The sequence below is a fragment of the Siniperca chuatsi genome, linkage group LG3 (genome assembly GCF_020085105.1).
Source record: "Siniperca chuatsi isolate FFG_IHB_CAS linkage group LG3, ASM2008510v1, whole genome shotgun sequence".
In the NCBI taxonomy this organism is placed as follows: Eukaryota; Metazoa; Chordata; class Actinopteri; order Centrarchiformes; family Sinipercidae; genus Siniperca; species Siniperca chuatsi.
The window spans coordinates 10779903-10799323 of record NC_058044.1 but is presented as its reverse complement, the minus strand read 5'-3'; the positions used below and the strand labels follow the sequence as shown (position 1 = coordinate 10799323).

The window sequence follows — 19421 nt, the reverse complement described above, 5'->3', positions numbered from 1 at the left end:
CTTAATCTAGTTTCCTTGTTACTGTACTAATTCATTTTTACAACACCTTTAATCTAACTATCGTTTATGGTAAGTAATCTAATCTTTTTCTGATTTGTAGTCAATTAATTTGTTATCTAATAGCCTACTGTTTTCATAGTTTAACAATTTCTTTCAGTAAAACCCTCAAAGACCAACTTCTTGACTTCAACCTTTATTGGAAGTGTGTTTAGCTCGCTGCATAGCTGTGTTTGCATATTAATATTTGCTATTTTTATCATATTGATATAATATGTCATACAGGCTATGATATAAATATAAAATATTGACATTTGTATGTCGCTTTGATTAGAGAGCATTAGGACCCTGAGGCGGGAAGGGCTTCCCCCTCTCTTATTATCCATTGATTTGACAGCTTGAGCGACCGACCAGTCAGAGAAAGGATGAGGAGTGGAGAAGGAGGCGGCTTGCTGTCTTTGCTGCGGTGCGTTTAAGTTTTGTAAATTGTATTCGTTGTTTGAAAGCCAACAGCAGGTCCACTGCAATGTCTGTCAAACACAGCTGCTCTTTATTCGATACATTTTCAACTGGATAATCCCGAGTTCGCGTCTGGATTATTGCTCCTGTGTTTTTATAGGTAGACAATTCAATTCATCGGATCAGTCAGGGCGGGATTCAGTTTCTGTGGACTTCAAGTATTATTTCTCGACTTGTTTCTTATTTTGGGAGCTGTGTGTCAGAATTTAGCCTTGTAACGAGCAGCCGGTGCAGCAAGTAGCCTAGTCACACTGTGGACTGGAAGTGGAGGCTGAAGAAGCACACGTGTTATCCTCCTTCCTCCGGCTGCGGACGCATCGATCCTTCAGCACACTCTGGATAAAAGTTGTTTTTTCTGTTTGGGATTTCGTTTAAAACAGCAAGAGAAAGAGGCAGACAACATGTCGCTAAGCAGAAGTATTGAATTTGAACACTTTGAGGAGCGAGAGAAGCCGCACCGGACACCGAGGACCAACTCGGGCTCCGGGTCCCAGACAGGCTCCAGAGGCAACGGTCTGGTCCCCAGCCCGGCGCACAGTGCGCACTGTAGTTTCTCCCGCACACGCACTCTCCAGTCCCTCACCACCGAGAAAAAAGCCAGAAAAGTGCGGTTTTACCGCAATGGGGACAAATATTTTAAAGGTTTGGTGTATGCCGTGTCTAACGACCGGTTCAGGTCTCTGGATGCTCTGCTCATGGAGCTCACACGATCCCTGTCTGACAATGTCAACCTTCCTCAAGGAGTCCGGACGTTATACACGTTGGATGGAGGCAGGAAGATCACCAGTCTGGATGAGTTAGTAGAGGGTAAGGGTGATGATGGATGTAACAACCACCCCATGTGACCACAAATCATGAAAGAGGCTCAGTACTTGATTATATTGATGATAAATAATCTGCATTGATTCAGACCTGCAATTGATTTTAGAAAAGCTAGGGGTTGCATTGAGCATTGGCTAAATGGCCCATGCATATATACACTACTATAGCCTCAGGCAAGTTATGCCAGAAGTTCAAAAGGTCACTCAGAACATATTCACATTTTAAGGGCTGACACCTAATGGCCTCTTGATGCTGTCTACTTTTTCTATTTAATATCTATGTTTTCAATCGGGAAAGTTCTCTCAGCCAGACGAAAGGTTACTTTGAGATCAGTTCTCTTTTGTGCAGAGATACACTGTAGAACATTATAGTATAATGGATGCAATGCAGAGCTTCCCATGCATCATTCACATCATTGACATAACTGTTCTGACATGTCTGACCCAGTACCGTTCATGCAGACAAGAGCAGACCCCTTCTCAGTGCAGCTTTAGTTTCACACAGTCTTCTGCTAATGTGCATCAGTGTCCATTGATCTCAGCTGGACTCTCTGTTTCACTCTCTCCCCTCTTTAGTATGTATTTGTGAGCTGAGTTTGTGTGGGCTTGAAAGTGCCTTGTGTACCTCCTAAGTGCAATCCTGCATGAGAATGAAAGGGTCCATTGGCTGTTAAAGTCTTAAAATGATCTCACCCTTGGGGCTTGAAAGATGGAAGTGTCCGTCCCCCATCCAGTGTCTGTTCATTGCTTGCAGTATAGGGGTGAAATAATGGGTTTTGGTACTGAAAATGTAATCATTTATAAACTAAGTTAAATAATAGCCACTAGTGAATGTCTCCTCCCCTTTCACTTTCCTTCTGTGTTGTTCAGGGACAGTGACCTCTCAGTAATAAGTTAATCTTCATGTTCAGCCCTGGTGTGTCTCTGTCTGCACTGTGACCTTCCTGCAATCCTTTTTTAACATGAGAGGTTACTGCTCTGCCACACACACTCAGTATCCACTGACCTCTTACTGCAGTCATTATTCTCATATTCTGGTCTATTTTCATCTCACATCCTCCTAAAACTTTAGACTCTATGCTACACTCATTTCCTATGCCCTATCCCCTGAGTGACCGGGGAATATTTAGGCCAGCGCCTGATCTGAATTCTGTAGCATCGCTAGTTTGGCAGTTTGAGCAAAAGTTGTTTTGGTGCATTGACTCTGGTACAGAGCACTTCTGCACTTACATGTACAGGACATTGTTGCTAAATGAGGATCCTGGGCTTTTTAACCCCCAGTATTTTCTGGCAATGCAGATAATTTGTTTTTTTTAATCTAGGAATTTTGCAGAAGGGTGAATGGAATTTCCTGTATGGTGCTTAAAGCAATGAGAAATTACCTTTAAAACAATCAGCAACAATGTCTTTTTTCAGAGATAATGTCCCAGTTGCTTTGGATAATTCACTGACCTCACTGTGGACAGTTTTTGCCATTTTTGATTTAGATTTTATGATATGGGTAAACTCAAACGTGAGATGTACTGCAGGTGGGCCGAGCACCAGTGTCTTGTCCTTGTTTACTCATCCATCTAATGGAAAGAGAGAGGGGACATTACTGCACAGCTCAGCAGTCTGCCTCCATTGATTGAGGCCTGCTGGGGCTCTTTTGTGTGGAAACCCAATAAGCACCATTCACATGTGTACCCCTTATGGCTGGATGGGATTACTGAGCCAACCAGTCAATTTATAGGGTTTTTCCATAGTAGGGGAGGTAATCACACCGAGCCATGCCATGAAAGAGCACTCGAGCTGCGCTGGCACGGTGCGAGTGCACAGAACAGCAACGTAAAGTGGTTTACCTCAATGACGTGTTGGAGGTGTGCTAGTCACAAACCACAGTAAGAGCCTGCTGCCTGCAGTCCTTTTCAGCTCATTGTGTCTGTACTATTCTAACCTGCAATATTTAAAACTGATCTGCTGACCGACTAGTGCAGAATATGTCCATATCTGGTTGATTAGACCTGTTTTTATTGAAGAAGAGCACCACTAATGAAGTTGCACTAACTTGTTGAAAAGCACATTGCATTTCCTATAACTTCTTCACAATAAAAGCATCAGGTCGGTTCGCCAGTGGAAAGCTGTAAGGATTGGTTTGCATCAGCAGCAACTTAGCACAGCTCCAATAAGACTGAAAGTATAAAGTAAGATAATGCTGGTATCTAAAAGTACAAACAGGAACACAACAGGAGTGAAACTAAACTCCAAACCACAGAGATTCAGGTAGAAGCTACAAAAGTACAGAGAGCCTTTTAAAAACTAAAGCGGACTGACCCGGGCTCATGGAAAAACCCTATTGAACTGCTGTGCTTGTGGAAAACTACACAGAGAGGTAGCAGATACTGAACTGGGTTTAGAAAGAGCTCTGTAGTTTACTATGTGGACATGTGGGGGTACATAACATGCTGACAGGAGTTCTAGTCAAGACAATAGTGAGCACCAACTGGTGAAGTTAAGCCTTTCAAGGTTGAGAGTGGACAAATATATGAAGGCATAGCAACATCAGAAATGTTGTGTATTTTATAACTTTGTTGAATTCATGGTGTACTCAGTAACAATGTGGAATGACTAATGGTTGGCTGAAAATGAGCCCTGATCCAGGAATGTCAACTTACCTATCACGGTCCAGAAGAAACCCACCCGTTTCTGGATTTCAGTGCTCATGAAGTTTCTTCAGGAATGTTAAAAATATGGATGCTAGAATGCATGCATGCATAAAAGGGTTAACTTCTTAGTGACTCTGGAGGACAGAAAGAAATGAAAAGAAACAAAAACACAACTTTCTCCACCCATTAGAGAGGTACAATGATTTACAGTAGTACTGCACTTTCATTAAGTTTGGGGACTCAGGAGACAGATTACAGAAAAGAATGATCAAATTTGAAGCACTAAAGGCCAAGCTGTCCTGATTAAGTCCCTAGTAAGGGCCAAGCTCCAAAAACACTGGATCTTAAATTTCCCATAATGTAGCCATTAGCGTATCATTTTGTTTGACCATCCCTACCTGGTAAATGCCCACATCTTTCAAACTCCATGCCCCCAGTTTGTTACACAGGCTTTCTGTTATATATTTTTAGTTTCCAAGCCTATGCCAAGATAACCCTGAAGACATCTCAGACTTTAAAAAGCTCCCTCTAGAGCCACAGAAGGCCTTATACAACTGTTTTCACAGGCTAGTGAGTAGTACTCATGACTAGTAAATTGATCTTTATGTGTAAAATTAGTGGAGTGCCACCTGATGATAAAATGATACAACCCATGCGAAATCCATGATGTCTTTCTCACTCACTAACTGGAGTGCTGCTCTACTATAGCATTGTTCTCAGTGCTGCCACTAATGGCCAGAAGCTATATTTCTTTAGTCTTTGCTCCTATATCAGTGTTGTTGTAATATAGCCTCCAGGGCTAGCTGACAATTGAACTTTTGAGGATGAATTAAATACCAACATTTATAATGAAAATACTCACCTAAAATAAATTCTTTATAAAATCGCTGTTTTTATTTAATTGTTCCAATCTAGTGAATTAACAAGATTTGTTATCATTGCCTGGAGAATTTCAGTTTTTCATGTTTGATAAATAGATTCACAATTATAGGAGCCACTCAGTCATGAATATTTTTAAATGTCTAATTTGTTGCAGCTTATGGGGTATTGCTCCAGGCTAACACCCAGCTGCATCATGAATTTATACTTGATGGATGGATGGATGAGGTTGTGGTCCTCTGTTTCTTGGTAGTACCTGGCCTATACATTTTGTAGTCACTCTGTGATCACTAAATGCGATTAAAAGGGGTTTCTTGGATAGAAGAACAAACAGGAGAGGTCTTTTTTGTACAAATTTTGCATAGCAACAGATTAAGACCATCAAACATTTCAAATTACCTCACCTATAGACTGTGGTCTAATGGTATGTCTGCCCAGGGAAAGCAATAGTGTTCTGACCATACTGGTCCTATTCCTTTTACTACAGTGGTGAATATTATGTCAGCAAAGCAGAAGACCATACATGCTGAGAGTATCATTGGATCATGGGGTCACTTAATTTTTTTGATGATAAGTCTTATATTGCCTTGATATTAACACTGTTTTATGATTCCCATTTACTGCCATCGCTTGGATTTTGGATTGGTGTCAGCTGTGCGATCACTGCAGTAAAAGCTGCTGGACTGGTTAGACAGCTCTGTTAAGGTTGACCTCATCTGTCGTCCACATGAGGACAGCAGCCAGTGGCGGGTGGCTGGGGCTCCCCTCACATCACTGAGGGATGTAGCACCTGAGATCCCTGCACCTCAGGGAATAGACTTGTCACCATCTGAGGGCATTTCAGTATTCTGCCATTGTCCCCCAGATGAATGACAGCCCCAGTTTTATTTTGTTTTTAGTTTTCAGCCATAGCTCAGTCCCCCCAGCTGTGGCCTAGCCTTTTAATTAGCCTTTGGTTAATTGCAGGCTTAATAAAACCAGGTATCGTGGGACACGGTGTCTCATATGGCCTTCTTACACTGCAGCTTGATTCGTTTATCGTGACACACATCAAATAACTAAAATTTAATAGATTGGATTTCATTCGCAGTCAGTAAAATTAACTATTTACCAAAAGATACTGACAGATCTTTTTCCTCTAGCCCTGTAAAGATCTTCACTGAAAGATTGTGACAGAATTTACAGTATGTAAGGAATATAATATGTTTCGTGAAGTGTCTGTTAAGCATAAGTTGATTCTGAGAGACGCTCAGAGTTTGTGGACACTTAAATACTTTTGTGATGAAGGTAGCATGAAAAGAAAGTGTCTGTAACTTTCTCTCTCTTACTCAGCGTTGAGTCAGCCTTCAAAACAATCACCAGACATTCTTGCTATGGTTTTCATTTACCAGCCAAGCGCCTGTACGTGTCACATGACCTTGTTCTTAAGGGGAAACATTTGCGTGTTAACTGTTCGAATGGAACGCTGGCAGATAAAACAAAATGCTTTGCTTTGGAGGAAGGCCAATGCAGCAGCTCAACAACTGAAAAGGAGAGAGGACAGTGTTACACTGGTTTGGCCTCTCAATGTGCCTTTTTGTTTCAGCTGAGGAATGTTAACTCTTTGTTGTTCAACTTTTTTGCTAATACCATGTGGACGCAGTATTTTATGGTGCATACGATACGTGTGAGGTGGATTCTGATGTATTGCATGTTTCATTTTTTAATTTCTTAGATGTGGATATGGTTTGCAAGAGATCCATGTTTTGACTGTCAATTCTACCAACTTGTGTATTTCTCCAGGTGAGAGTTATGTGTGTGCCTCAAATGAACCCTTCCGACGTGTGGAGTACACCAAGAACGTCAACCCCAACTGGTCACTGGGCAGCAAGACCGGCACATCACGCTCCCTCTCCTCTCTCATCCCGCTGAAGAGTGAGCTGCAGCGCGAGTCCAAGGACTTCATCAAACCCAAGCTGGTCACAGTCATCCGCAGTGGCGTCAAACCCCGCAAGGCAGTACGGATACTGCTCAATAAGAAGACTGCACACTCCTTCGAGCAGGTGCTCACTGACATCACAGATGCAATCAAGTTGGACTCTGGAGCTGTGAGGAGACTGTACACATTGGAGGGCAAACAGGTGAGTCTGTTATGATGCATGCTTGTTTTAATTTAAAAGACTGGATGGTAATTGGAGCTCTGGTAATCACCAAGCAAACTCATGCATAACCAGCCAGTTAAAGAAGGTACTCTTGTTCTTTTTTACATAACATGACAGTTGGAGGGAGTTAACTATTGTTTTCAGTGAGATGAGATTAGATGATGTGCATATGAAAACCAGATGGAACTGCTAGGCTGAGCTTTTTAGCCAAAGGTTTTATCTCCAAAAACCACTGTGATTTATGTGCTTCAGCTGTGTCAGCAGTCTAGGTAATTCCACCCCCGTTTAATCATCCATACATAATTACACGTCACAATTATTTCAACAAGGCACTAATGAATACACTTAAGAGTTCAGGCCTTTTGCCATATCCATCAGTATAGTTTCCTCCCTACCTCACCCACCCCTATTAAGCCATGAGAGACTGTTTTTGCTATAATCCTAGCAAATTGGGACACATATATAGCAATGTTTCCATCTGAAATTCGCATTGAGGGTCCCTGGTGTAATGAGATGAGGTGAGCTTGAACACATGGGGCCCCTAATCAAAAAGATTTATATGTCGTTGTCTCATCTAGGAGAAGTCTTAGATAGGTATTATTAATTATGTTGTTTTAACTCTCATCTCACAGAATTATTTAACTTCAAATCGGTAAAGTAAAAACAAAACAAAATTACAAGGTCAAAATAAACTAAAAAATAAAGAAATTGGATGAAGAAGAATGAGATTAAAAAACATCAAACATCACAAAAAAAACAAGTCTACAAAAATAAGTTCCATGAAGTGATTTTTTTATTTTTTTATTTTAAGGGACAGTTCACCCCAAAATCAAAAATACATATTTTTCCTCCCACATGTAGTGCTATTTATCCATTTAGATTGTTTTGGTGTGAGTTACCGAGTTTTGGAGATATCGGCCTTAGAGATGTCTACCTTGTTTTTAATATAATGGAACTAGATGGCACTCAGCTTGTGTTGCTCAAAACGCCAAAACAATACATTTGAAAAACTCAAGCAATGTCTCTTTCCAGAAATCATGACCTGTTTATTCAAGATAATCCACAGATTTGTTGTGAATAGTTTCTAGTAGGAGCTATTTTCTTTCTACCTATAGTTAATATTTTAAAACCTTAAAAGGTAAGTCTCACGGAGCCCCCTAAAGGTCACAGAGATCTTTTTTTTTTTAAGGACTACTTTTGCATTCCCTCACAATATGTTTTGCGTTACCTTGCAATAATTTTGGTTCAATGTTGTCTGCTCTTTCTGTGACAGAACCAATGTTTACAGCATTTCGATCACTTTCCTGTTAGTTGCTTTTTTGACTTATACAAATACAGCACATTAGCTTTATGAGGTAGATTCAACTGCACATCTGTAACTCTGCCTCTGTCTCTTTTTCCTCAGTGAAACCCCTCTGAGGTACAGTACAGTACAGAGTACAGTAACTGTTCCCGAATGAAACCCACAGCATCCTGCAGATTACCGTACTGCTTTATTCTAGAGAGACTTCTTGATCTAAGAATACGTTAAAGTTTACTTTCAGAATGAGAATCAGAAATACTTTATTGATCCCCGAAGGGAAACTCTTTGTTACAGCAGCTCGCCTTTACGTCAGTGCACACAGGAAAAAGTACTAGCAAAAAATATAATACAATACACTATAAAACAAGTCAGAAAATAAATTAAGTACCAGGTGGTTATAAGTATAAAATAAAATAAGTGTGAAGTACCAAGTGGGTTTACTGGTTGATGATGATAATACGGTATAATAATACAATTTAATAATATAAGTAATAAGTAGTAGTGCATGTACTGTCAAGTTAAGGGTAGCCTATTAAGATTATTATGAGACGGTGGATATTGCCGAGACGGAGCTACGGCAACAGGCAGCATGCACATTGGCGCATGCGCACTAATCGCATTTCACTAATTACATAACCATGCAATGGTGCAATGGTTTAATGTGTAAATGTCTGGCAAGAACATGGAATACAAATCTGAATGACTGTCTAGATTAGTAAAAAACAAAATTTATTTAAAAGTTTCCGGGGTTTTGTTCAAATTAAAGAAAAAAGACTATTTATCAAAGCTTAAGTCAAAATAAAAGATTGTTCCCATATTTCAGGCAGCTGGCCTCAAATTAAATGACTCCTTATTTGTTTTACATTATATGCAGCTAACTGTGACACACTTCACGTCATTGAAACATTTTGTTGAAACTGTTCATGTTGTTTTAGTCAGTGGATTTCAGGGCTGTCTGTTTACTGTCAGTGTAACAGTGAAAGCACATGGTTATGATATAAACAAATGTCAAATTTTGTGGAACTCCATATCAATATATACAGTATATAGATAAGGAAGATGAATTTGTGAGAGGTGTCAAGGAAAATTGTTGGGTCCCAAATGCCAATGAAGTGGGCCATTAAAATTGCAGTAACTGTCTAAAATGTCAAGAGACTGCACTAAAATCAAACACATGTGTGTTTTGGTTACTTGAATGTTTTTTTATGAGGTCAGTCTCTTTGCTCTGCCTTGCTCCAAACACAGCTGTATTTGCACAAATAATGTTGTATTTATGCATAAAATCAAGAAAAAGTAGAGAGTGGATACTTTACTCTCCTGTTTTCAAATGTTTAAACTGAAAAACCCAAAGCTGACAACCAAACCAGCTGATGTTTGCTTCCTGTGAGGCGACAGGAATTTTTCTAGGCCGGACAGTCCAGACAAATGACTCATGAGAATACTGATCACCTCTGACAGGGCCAGCCCAGCATCCTTTCTGTCAAGCCAGCACTGTACAGGAGCACAGTTTCTGATGACGTGTTAGAATCAGATAATAGTATGCAGTATATCATATTTATTTACATTATCTTAAGTTAAAGTTTCCTGTGTCGGATGGTGTAGAATTTCATGACTAATCTGTGATTGTGAAGTGATCAGATGATTTCTATGAGTTCCACTAGCCATCAACAGTTAGCTGTCCTGTTAGTCAGTTGAATTAATGGCACTCACTATTATCAATTATTTATACACCTAAGGCCTGTTTTAAATGTTAAATCCAAACAGAGTCACACAGGGCAGAAAACAGCTGCACTGCTTTGTATGGCTTTAAACTTGTAAAGCATGCTGCCCCTTTGGTCATATATCAATCACTGGTGTCACAGCAGGTGTTTTCCATCAGTTTTCAGCTGCTGTGACATCACTGATTGGGGTGTGGACAAATGAGTAACGTGGTTTAGTGTTTGAACCCCAGCCCCAGTTTATTGGTCTGTGTGATTGAGTGCTGATGATGTTTAAAGTAAACTTATCTGTTTTCCTCTAATCTGTGTATTTCTACCAAGGTTTCATCTTTGTTTATAGTAAACCGGGTTGGGTGGGGAGACATGGCTTTAAACACTTTAGATGGTAAATAATGTCAGGGATTGATAAGTTCAAAAACATGGCACTGAAATAAATTATTGCCTAATAATGAATGCATCGTCCATAGCTGCCCACAGTAATGCGTCTGTCCTGTTAGATTCTCCACTGTGATTAATTCAGTCCCATATCTGTGACATAAAGCCATGTGTCTCTATTTCCGTCTCTTAGTAGATTCCAAGTAGATCAGCCATGCAGACCAGCTGTTCTTTCCAGGCATTTCACTCTCTGTATTGCCATGAGGAATGTTGCATTAGACTTCCATTTGTGATGCCCATCCTGTCTTCCTAGCTATCCAGTTTTTAACTATGTTGAGAGTTGTCAATTTGACTAATCATTTAAAGTGAGAAGAGGCTGGCATATTATTAGGCAGACTGAGAGGGAGCACCCTTCCTTTAACCTCCCTTTGGGTTTTTTTTTCAGCCAGACAGCTACAGTCTGCAAGACTGGCAGTTTGTTAAAGCTTGTAAAGTCTCTGGGAATTGAACTTTTTTTTTCGTGTCTTTCAGTTTTACTTTGAACATTTCCATACACATCTTCATTCTGGTTGAGGGTGTACCTGTAAACACATGCTATTACGTTATAATTGGTGTGATACCTGAATAACAATAATAATAATAATAATGAATGTCTTAAGAAAAAATGTTTTGTATTTTTACATTTTGATGTAATTTTTTGTTTTTTTACACAGGCTGTGTACCAGTCTGCACGACATGCATAAAATGTAGCTGTTAAAGCTGTTTTACAGAAAGATCCCATTATTCAAGCTATACTTTTAAAAATAAAACTCATACTGTATATTCATGCCTACATTTTTGTCTTGCCAATAAATAGATGATGTGTCCTGTAGTCAGGATGACTGTGGAAATCATCCAATCCCAATATTATTCATCATTACTCACTTTTCTGCCCAAAATTCTTCAAAATAAGACGGTGTAGTCCCTCATTCGTCCAGGAGTGTTCTATCGTAGAAAAGGTTACAGTCGTAGTCATCTGGACACTGTTTTCAGAATCAAGACGTTTCGGCTCCCATCCGGGAGTCATTCTCAATTGTGAACCACACATTTGAAGACAGTGAGGTGAAGATTCTTAGTAGAGAGAAGAGTTGGTTTGAACGGGGTGTCAAGGAAGCCATTTTTGTGAAGAAAGAGAACCCCTCTTTGAACAGAAATGGTGGTCTGAGATTTAATCTGCCCAAAGTCTATCAGAGTGTATTATCACCTTGGTCACGTCTATCACATGCTAATTCAGGCACTTAACAGTGATGAAGTAGATGCAGCCAGAGAACAATAGGCCTGATTACTGATCACTGGGCCATCTTGAAACTATCAGGTCAGTTTCAGGTGAAACTAGCTATTAACAGATACTCAGGCAGATTCCCTCCTGAGGGCAGGGCTTATGTAACTCAGATTAGCTTAAATTTCCAGTTCCCGTCCAATTTTTTCACAATTGAGAATGACTTCCGGATGGGAGCCGAAACGTCTTGATTCTGAAAACAGTGTCCAGATGACTACGACTGTAACCTTTTCTACGATTACTCACTTTTGTAACTTTGCCTACAGTGTGATTGTAAGTGCATCAGCAAGTGCAACTCATTTAAGAAAAATCCCAAACCACACATCAACTCAGGCCTTTTTGCTTTTAAGCAAACTAAATGCTTCTGTTATTGGATTGACGATGGATGCCAGCCAATTCAACCACCAACATAACACCAACATTTATGGTACAATGAATTCAGTAAGAGTGGGTGTAGAAAAGTCATGATTTCTTTGTAGCAGTTTGTATTTTAAATCATAAAACCAGTCATTTTTAGTTGTGATTTAGGACATGTACTACACAATCTTTTGGGATTATACATTACAGGTGACACATTACATCTGTCATGCTGACAAGTGTGTCATATTCACAACAGAGTTTTTAATGATAAACACATCAGCCATTAGTTACAGCAGTCTTTGTTTAGCTTCCTTTTGATAGATAATTCCTTCTCCCTGCTGGAGCAGAAATCCATCCATTCATCCATTATCTCCCATCAAGTGAATGCTAAATGAGACTAGTGTTTCTGTGTTACAGTGTGTCCTTCATGGTGTCACCAAATGCCCAACTCTTGTACAGAAATATATTTTGGATAAAATTCAACAATTCTTATTTTAATAATTAGTCTCAGAGGTTAATTTTTGATTGTATGAGGCAGTTATCAGCTAAGAAAACATTGCCAGCAAAGATGATAAGGTTTGGTCCATTTCCATTAAATCAATATAGAGAACACAATAGACACATGCTCATGTGGTGCATCATTGTAAGCATAAAAGCCATGTCTGAACAAGCCTTTCTGGGTTGTTTAACAAGCACTCCAGTTGTTTCTGAAAGTTTTTAGGAAGTCATAGTCTGACAAGGGAAGCATTGTTTTAGATGTATCAAATTTGAAGCATTAAGTTTCACTCGTATTGACATTTCTTCCAGCAATATCATGTACTTAAATGGTGTCTTTATAGACAATGCCAGTGTAATTTGGTTAGACTGCGTTTGAGAAATCAAATTATGTTCTAGTTTTTCAGCTCTGTCATTTAACCTGAATCAGGTTTGCTGAGTATAATACAGAACAGGCTTTTTTTTTTAAGTGATACAATGTCATGTATATTCAAAATCTACAATGATTTTATTGAATTCTGTGTCATATAACCTTCACTTGAAAGTTACACTCACTCTTATAAAATGCTTTGTCTGTTTGGAGCAAATTACTCCATCATAGGTGAGAATATTCTTTTCAGCAGCTGTTAGTAATCACCTAACAAAATGTGGTGTTTCAGTTCCATCTGCCAGTGCAGCAACCCTATAACAAAGCAACAGCAGCCAGATGTTGGAAAGACAGCAAGTGTGTTCTTGCCATAATGTTTGATTCACCACTTTTAAAAAAAGGACTGTTTGCTTTGGACTTGTCTTACTCTCTTGGCTTCAACAGGACTGTTGCAGAATTGAATTAAGAGTCTAATTCAGAGGTTTAACCCATTAAGCCTGCAACCTGATCCTGAGACCAGAGCTGGACACCTGACAATATCCTGTCCATGATGATAGAAGTCAGTTCAGTTTGAATGTCGAAGTCAGTTGGTGCTTTCTTTAACATAGACAGAAGCTATTTTTTTTTAATTCCCAGTGCAAAATATATTGTTATATCTGACAACATAATCTTTATTCCTAAATACTGAGTAGTTGGAGAATTGAATGGAAAAGCATTAGCTTTAATCTTTTCACTTTCTCTTGTCCTCTGCCCCCCTCTGCCCCCCTCTGCTTGAAGCCCTTTTTCATGGAGCCTCTCTACCTTGATAAGCCTCTTTTCACTTCCTGAGTGGGGCCTCATTGTTGTTGTCGTATCTGAAAATGACCTTACATCAGTGTGGAATGAGGCATGGAAACGGATATTACACACTTACACATACACATGCATTATATTAAAAGTCAGGTTTATAAATCTATATATTCCCCAAGAAATACACAATATATGTTCACAACAACAAACATACTCAAACATAGCCTTGTGTCTCCACCCCACCTGTAAAACTGCCTTGACACCCCCAAAAAAGGGAAAAGGAAATATAGAGTATTAGTAGTGTCTAATTGAAATACTACGTAGTGTGTTCTACTATCAAAAGTAGTGTCATCTTTGGTTTAGGTACCAGTGCTTTGTTTTAGGTGTTTATTATCAAATATATTAGGAGATCCTTAAATGAGCATCAAATGTTAACATACCAGTTTGAGCAAAGCTGCATAGATTCTATGAAAAGCTTTACTTTTCACTTTTCACTTAGTCACTCATACATCCATAAACAAACACACACACACACACACACACACACACACACACACACACACACACACACACACACACACACACACACACACACACACACACTCCAAATGCCTTCCAGCAGCATCCTGCCATCTGCTCCTCCAAAATGAAATCACAGGTCCCAGCCACCCGGTCTGCAGGCACTGCAGCCCCCTCCCTCTGATGCGCACACACACACACACACACACACACACACACACACACACACACACACACAGTCACACACATGCACTCAGATGCCCCCCCACTGGGGCCCTGGCCACCACCGGATAATTAGACCTACAAGCTGGAAGGGAGGGTTAAAGTGCAGCTGTCAGGTGTGTGTGTGTGTGTGTGTGTGTGTGTGTGTGTGTGTGTGTGTGACGTGCACGTGTGAGTTAGTGTGCTTACAAAATACATCTCTGTCCACTCTCCCTCCTCGATTCAAAGCTGCTCTTCAGACTGAATGTTAATTGTAGATCTTGGTTATCAGGGCCAGCAGAGTCAGCTGCTGCTTTTGAGAGAAACCCCTATTTTACATCTCAAAGCTGACTGGGCAGGTGGAAAATAAGATTTCCCTATTTTTTATTGTTTAATCAATGCATTCATTAATTTGGAGAACAGTTAGCGGTCCAGTATATGCTAAGTTTTCTTTTTTATGTAGAAATCATTTAGAAAAGATTCAAGGGAACTATAGAAATACTGACAAAGAGGAGAAGGTCCATGTGATGAGCAAGTGAAGATATTGAATTGTAGAGAGATAGAGAAGAGAGAGAAGTTCAAACCCTGGCTCTTTTCTCACCTTTGCACAGCTGGCCAATCACAGCGTGAGGTGGGTGTGAATGTCAGATTGTCGGTTTCGGAAAGTTACGGAAATGTGGGAAAGATGTCAGGGGAGCGGGTTTCTGAAGCAATTCGACCGTCTGACAACCGACCTGGCAACACCTCGTCACATCAAGACTGCTATCAGCTCAGAGTAGTTGACACAGAAATGTGTTGACAAAAGACAGAAGGTGAGAAGGGCAGAAGAAGACGGTGGTCACCATGGAGAGAGAGAGCGTGAATCGTCACCTAGCTTATTTCCCAACCCCCAGTGCCTGTTTTCCTCTACCTCCCTCTGCCCCCTTCTCACCACACCGACTATTCATCCCACTGTGCGGAGAGCAGCTGACAACCACTTCTGCCATTATTACATACATTACATTTTTCATTCATCCTTCAGTTACATGATCCTTGCAAGTTTAGGAAATGTCTTTTTGGACACACCGGGGACAGAAAGGATGTAACGTCGACTACTCTATTAGACCTGGTCTGTTTTTGAGAGGCAGCATTAGGTTCACACACGCTTCTAGCTGTCTTACTCATTTCCAAATCCAATGTCTGCTCCATCGAGAGAAAGTCTATGAACAGATGATGGAGGACAAATCATTGATCATTTAGTGACCTTTCTTGTTACACCAGTGCAATTTGGGAAAACTGGATCCAGTCCAGGGTTTCTATCTGCCTTTTTTACCCAATGTAGCATTCAGCCCCCTATGACCATGACACACAATAAGTGAGGAAAGACAGTCAGTGTGTGGTACTGCTATTAAAACATTAGTGAGCGATGTGGAACATAGCGATAAGTGGAAATCTCATTTTTCCATGGATAAATCCTCAGTGGGTGGTGTGAGTGAATAATTGATTATTACATTTGATCTGACATTCACAAAGGTTGAGGGCAAAACATTGCTTGCAATCTTGAATGCAAAAATGACACATTACACATTAAATATGTAAGTGGAAAAAGAAAAGATTGATTGAACGTATTAATCCTCAATAAATTATTATTAAAAGTTCCCTAATCTTAGAAGCCCAATATTCATTTATTTCACTTTAATTTATTTCCATAATATGTATTGTAAATTAAAGCATGTTAATGACTACAATTTAAACAATCAGTTAGTTCTCAAAGATCTTCTGACCCTTTCTTAGTAGTGTACACTTCATACACTGTCAACTATTGTTAAGACTAATTATCCTACATGTAGCCTCCTGAGCAAACATTTAGTAGATTCAGTTTACATGTCACAGCTGTCAGGTCTAACAGTCTTCATAAACATACAGTATAAGATTGTCTTTTGCTTTTTCTAGCTTTAGCAAACAATATCCCTGCTGTCCTGTCTGTTTCACTTAATCCTGCAAATCAGTGCCATTAAAAATGTCTGTCTTTTATAAGGAGTTTTGAAAACAAAGTCTGTGTATTGTTTGGCCAGCACTCAACATGTTGTTGAATAAGAGCTTGTCGTACTGAATTTAGTCATCAATTTAAAATATTTATTACAGAGATGGCAAGAGTGTACTACATGTGCATTGGTTCAAATTATTTTTTTCAGAAACAGCATATAGAGATATAGCTTAGGTCTCTGATCTGTACTGGCTTAAGGTTTAGATGAGTTGACCATTGTTTTTCTCTCTCCAAAAACCTCTGCCAAAAAATCCTGAAATACATTTGCCTTTCACAATCCTTTTCACTCAGTGATGTTATCAGGATGACAGTCAGTCTGCCCATTAACCAGGGGGCTGGAAACAGACCTGGACCATTTAGACTGCTGAGCTGTAAGGGCTGAAATGCTCGTCTCTCTGAAATCTTTAAAGGCCTTTTCAGTACACACAGCAAGCTGAGGAATGAGAGAGGAAATGGAACTCCACTGATAATTGGACAGTCTGCTCAGATATACATCTTTGCAGTAGTTAAGTGGATGTGCTGCATCCTCTATAATAAATTGAAGAAGTTACTGTATATCTTGTAAAACCTACATAAGCAATAGTGGTTTATGAAAGAAATTCATGCTGTTTCAATTACATAAAACAAACTGATGGGTTTAATTTGATTTTTCCATCTCCATTTCTTTCTTTAGTGTTTTTGTCTGAAGTTCTTCAAGGCAAGTGCATTAGTGTTTCTGCATGCATACGGGGTGCATAACAGACGTTGGAGGTCACCTGCAGGTCTCAACACTGCAGCAGTTGATCAGGGCACAAAGAATTTGATGCCATGCTGTGGGGAGAGGCGGCAGGCAGGCAGACTGGGACTACCAACAAACTCCACTTAAAAATCCACAATTTTTCTTTCTTACGGTATGTTGCTTTCTACAGATAACAGTGTAGTAACTGGATAGTAAATGGAAAAATGCAGCCCAACATCCCCATTATCCCTATGTGAGATTTGTAATGACATCCCCCTGTGAGCATGCACTGTAACAGCTGAGACATTTTTTCTATAACTTTTCACTTTGTTCTTTTTTCAGTTACCAACAAAATACACTTAAACCTAGAAAACACTTGTCTCTGTTTGTCAGTCTTATAAAATTTAAGTAATTCATGAAGCATTTTAGCATTGAAAATAGCTCAGAATCTGTGGGGGGAAAATTTTAGACACTCCAGAGGAACCAAATTGCAACCTGTCCTAAAAGTAGCCACCAAAACACAAATAAATAAATAAAGCCAGCTTTATTTCCATGATTAAGTATTCAGTTAAGTTCATTTCAACTTCATTTATACCTTCAAGGGCAATGACCGGTATATGCAGAAGCTCGCTACCCAGGACAACAAATATTTTTTTAAAAATTATGAAAACAAATAAATAAATAAAGCCATAAAAAAAGCATACAACTAATGGCTGTTAAGAACTGAGCAGATGGATAGCAGAGGTGATAAAGGACTTCCAAAATACTTATTTAGGTTAGGTTAAAAGTTCTCCACACTCCTTAGTGAAAGTTGCCCTCAGCAGTTTTGTGAATTGGTCTTCAGAATAACTTGGAACATTAAGTACCATTTACAGTAGAAGTACTCATAGTAGTGGTGAAATAAAATACTTAATGCAGTGAATACAGCCCCAGAGAAAGAGCTAATCTTTGATCACCAACATGTCATAAAGATAACAGCTAGCTAGTTGCTGGGTTTTGGGGGCATACACATGCATATGAGAGGGAGGTGGATGTTTGTTAGTGTGACACTGATGCACTGTGGCATTGTTTCACATGACACGCTCCAATACTCTAAACCACCCCAAGTCTTACAGTACATGTGTTAGCAGGGACGTGCTGCTCTGCTATCTTGTGCCAACAGTTAAAGGGGTTACATTCATTAAGGTGTCTAAATTCTGCTCAACCTTGTTATCATATTGATGGGGAACATATCTTGTCTTTGCATACCCTCCTGGCAGGACGGGGTAAACATGCTGGCAGTTACAGACAGATAAATAGAGACTAGCTAGGGTCAGGGCCACATGAGGGCTCCATCTGATTGTCAGACATGAGCTGTTTTCAGGGCCAAGTCTGGATTAAACACTGCCATTTAGGTCAACAGCCATGAAATTTGCATGCCCACCTATTGTTCTGTACTGTCATTAGCATACAGCACCATCTGACACCAGTGCAATGACCCAATCCAACCAGGAATATTCTCGTCTAGGTTCAGTGATATGCTGTTATTTGTACTGGGCTCATTGATGAATCAAGCTTTTTTGTTCTGAATTCCATGCAGTGTTTGGTGACGTTCCAAGTAATGGATAATACTTAATAATAAAAAATAATCCCTCTCATACCATAGCCACTTGCCAACACAATGCCATATGTTATCAATATAAAAATATAATTTGCTCATTTAAATAATTATAGTTTTTTCCCTTTTATGTTTAGTTAGTCTTAATTCAGGGACTAAGGAAGAACAGTGGGTATCGTATACTGTACAGAATGTAATGCCCCCTAAGACAACCTTGTGATTTTTGGTTATATAAATAAACTTGACAAATTAAAAGCTTGACAGTCCGAGACGAAATCAGTGCAAGTCAAAAAGACGAAACCTTGGCATAACATGGTTGCTGTCTGGCCTGTGGAGATAAAAACCTGCAAATCCAGAACCCCGCTTTCTTGTCCTAGCAGATGGCTTACACACACAACCGTACACACACACGCACACACACACACACACACACACACACACACAAACACCATTAATGCTTTCCCCAAGTCTTGGTGGGCAATACAAACATGCTTCATTGTATTTATAAAGCGAAAGTGCCTGTTCCACGTTTCACAAGTGCTGGCATGATATCCTGCATTGACAAACAGGAAAACAAAAAGCCGGCAGACGACAGAGAGCGGGGGTGTCAGAGGGGACACGGGGCTGTCGGCT

The 19421-nt window shown here is 39.7% G+C and overlaps 1 protein-coding gene across 13 annotated transcripts in view; it reads left to right on the top strand.

The window, feature by feature from the left end:
- Nucleotides 1-19421, top strand: part of dclk2a (doublecortin-like kinase 2a) — a 153144-nt gene that overhangs the window by 107773 nt on the left and 25950 nt on the right. For 8 of the 13 annotated variants that reach the window (XM_044190087.1, XM_044190086.1, XM_044190083.1 and 5 more), the window contains exons 1-2: nucleotides 395-1323; nucleotides 6644-6981. In XM_044190087.1, the coding sequence (XP_044046022.1) occupies nucleotides 918-1323; nucleotides 6644-6981 (744 nt within the window). In that variant the 5' untranslated portion in view covers nucleotides 395-917. Of the gene's footprint in view, nucleotides 1-391; nucleotides 1324-6643; nucleotides 6982-19421 lie in introns of those variants that run through there. The other 5 variants (XR_006377447.1, XM_044190091.1, XR_006377446.1 and 2 more) reach the window with 3 other exon arrangements.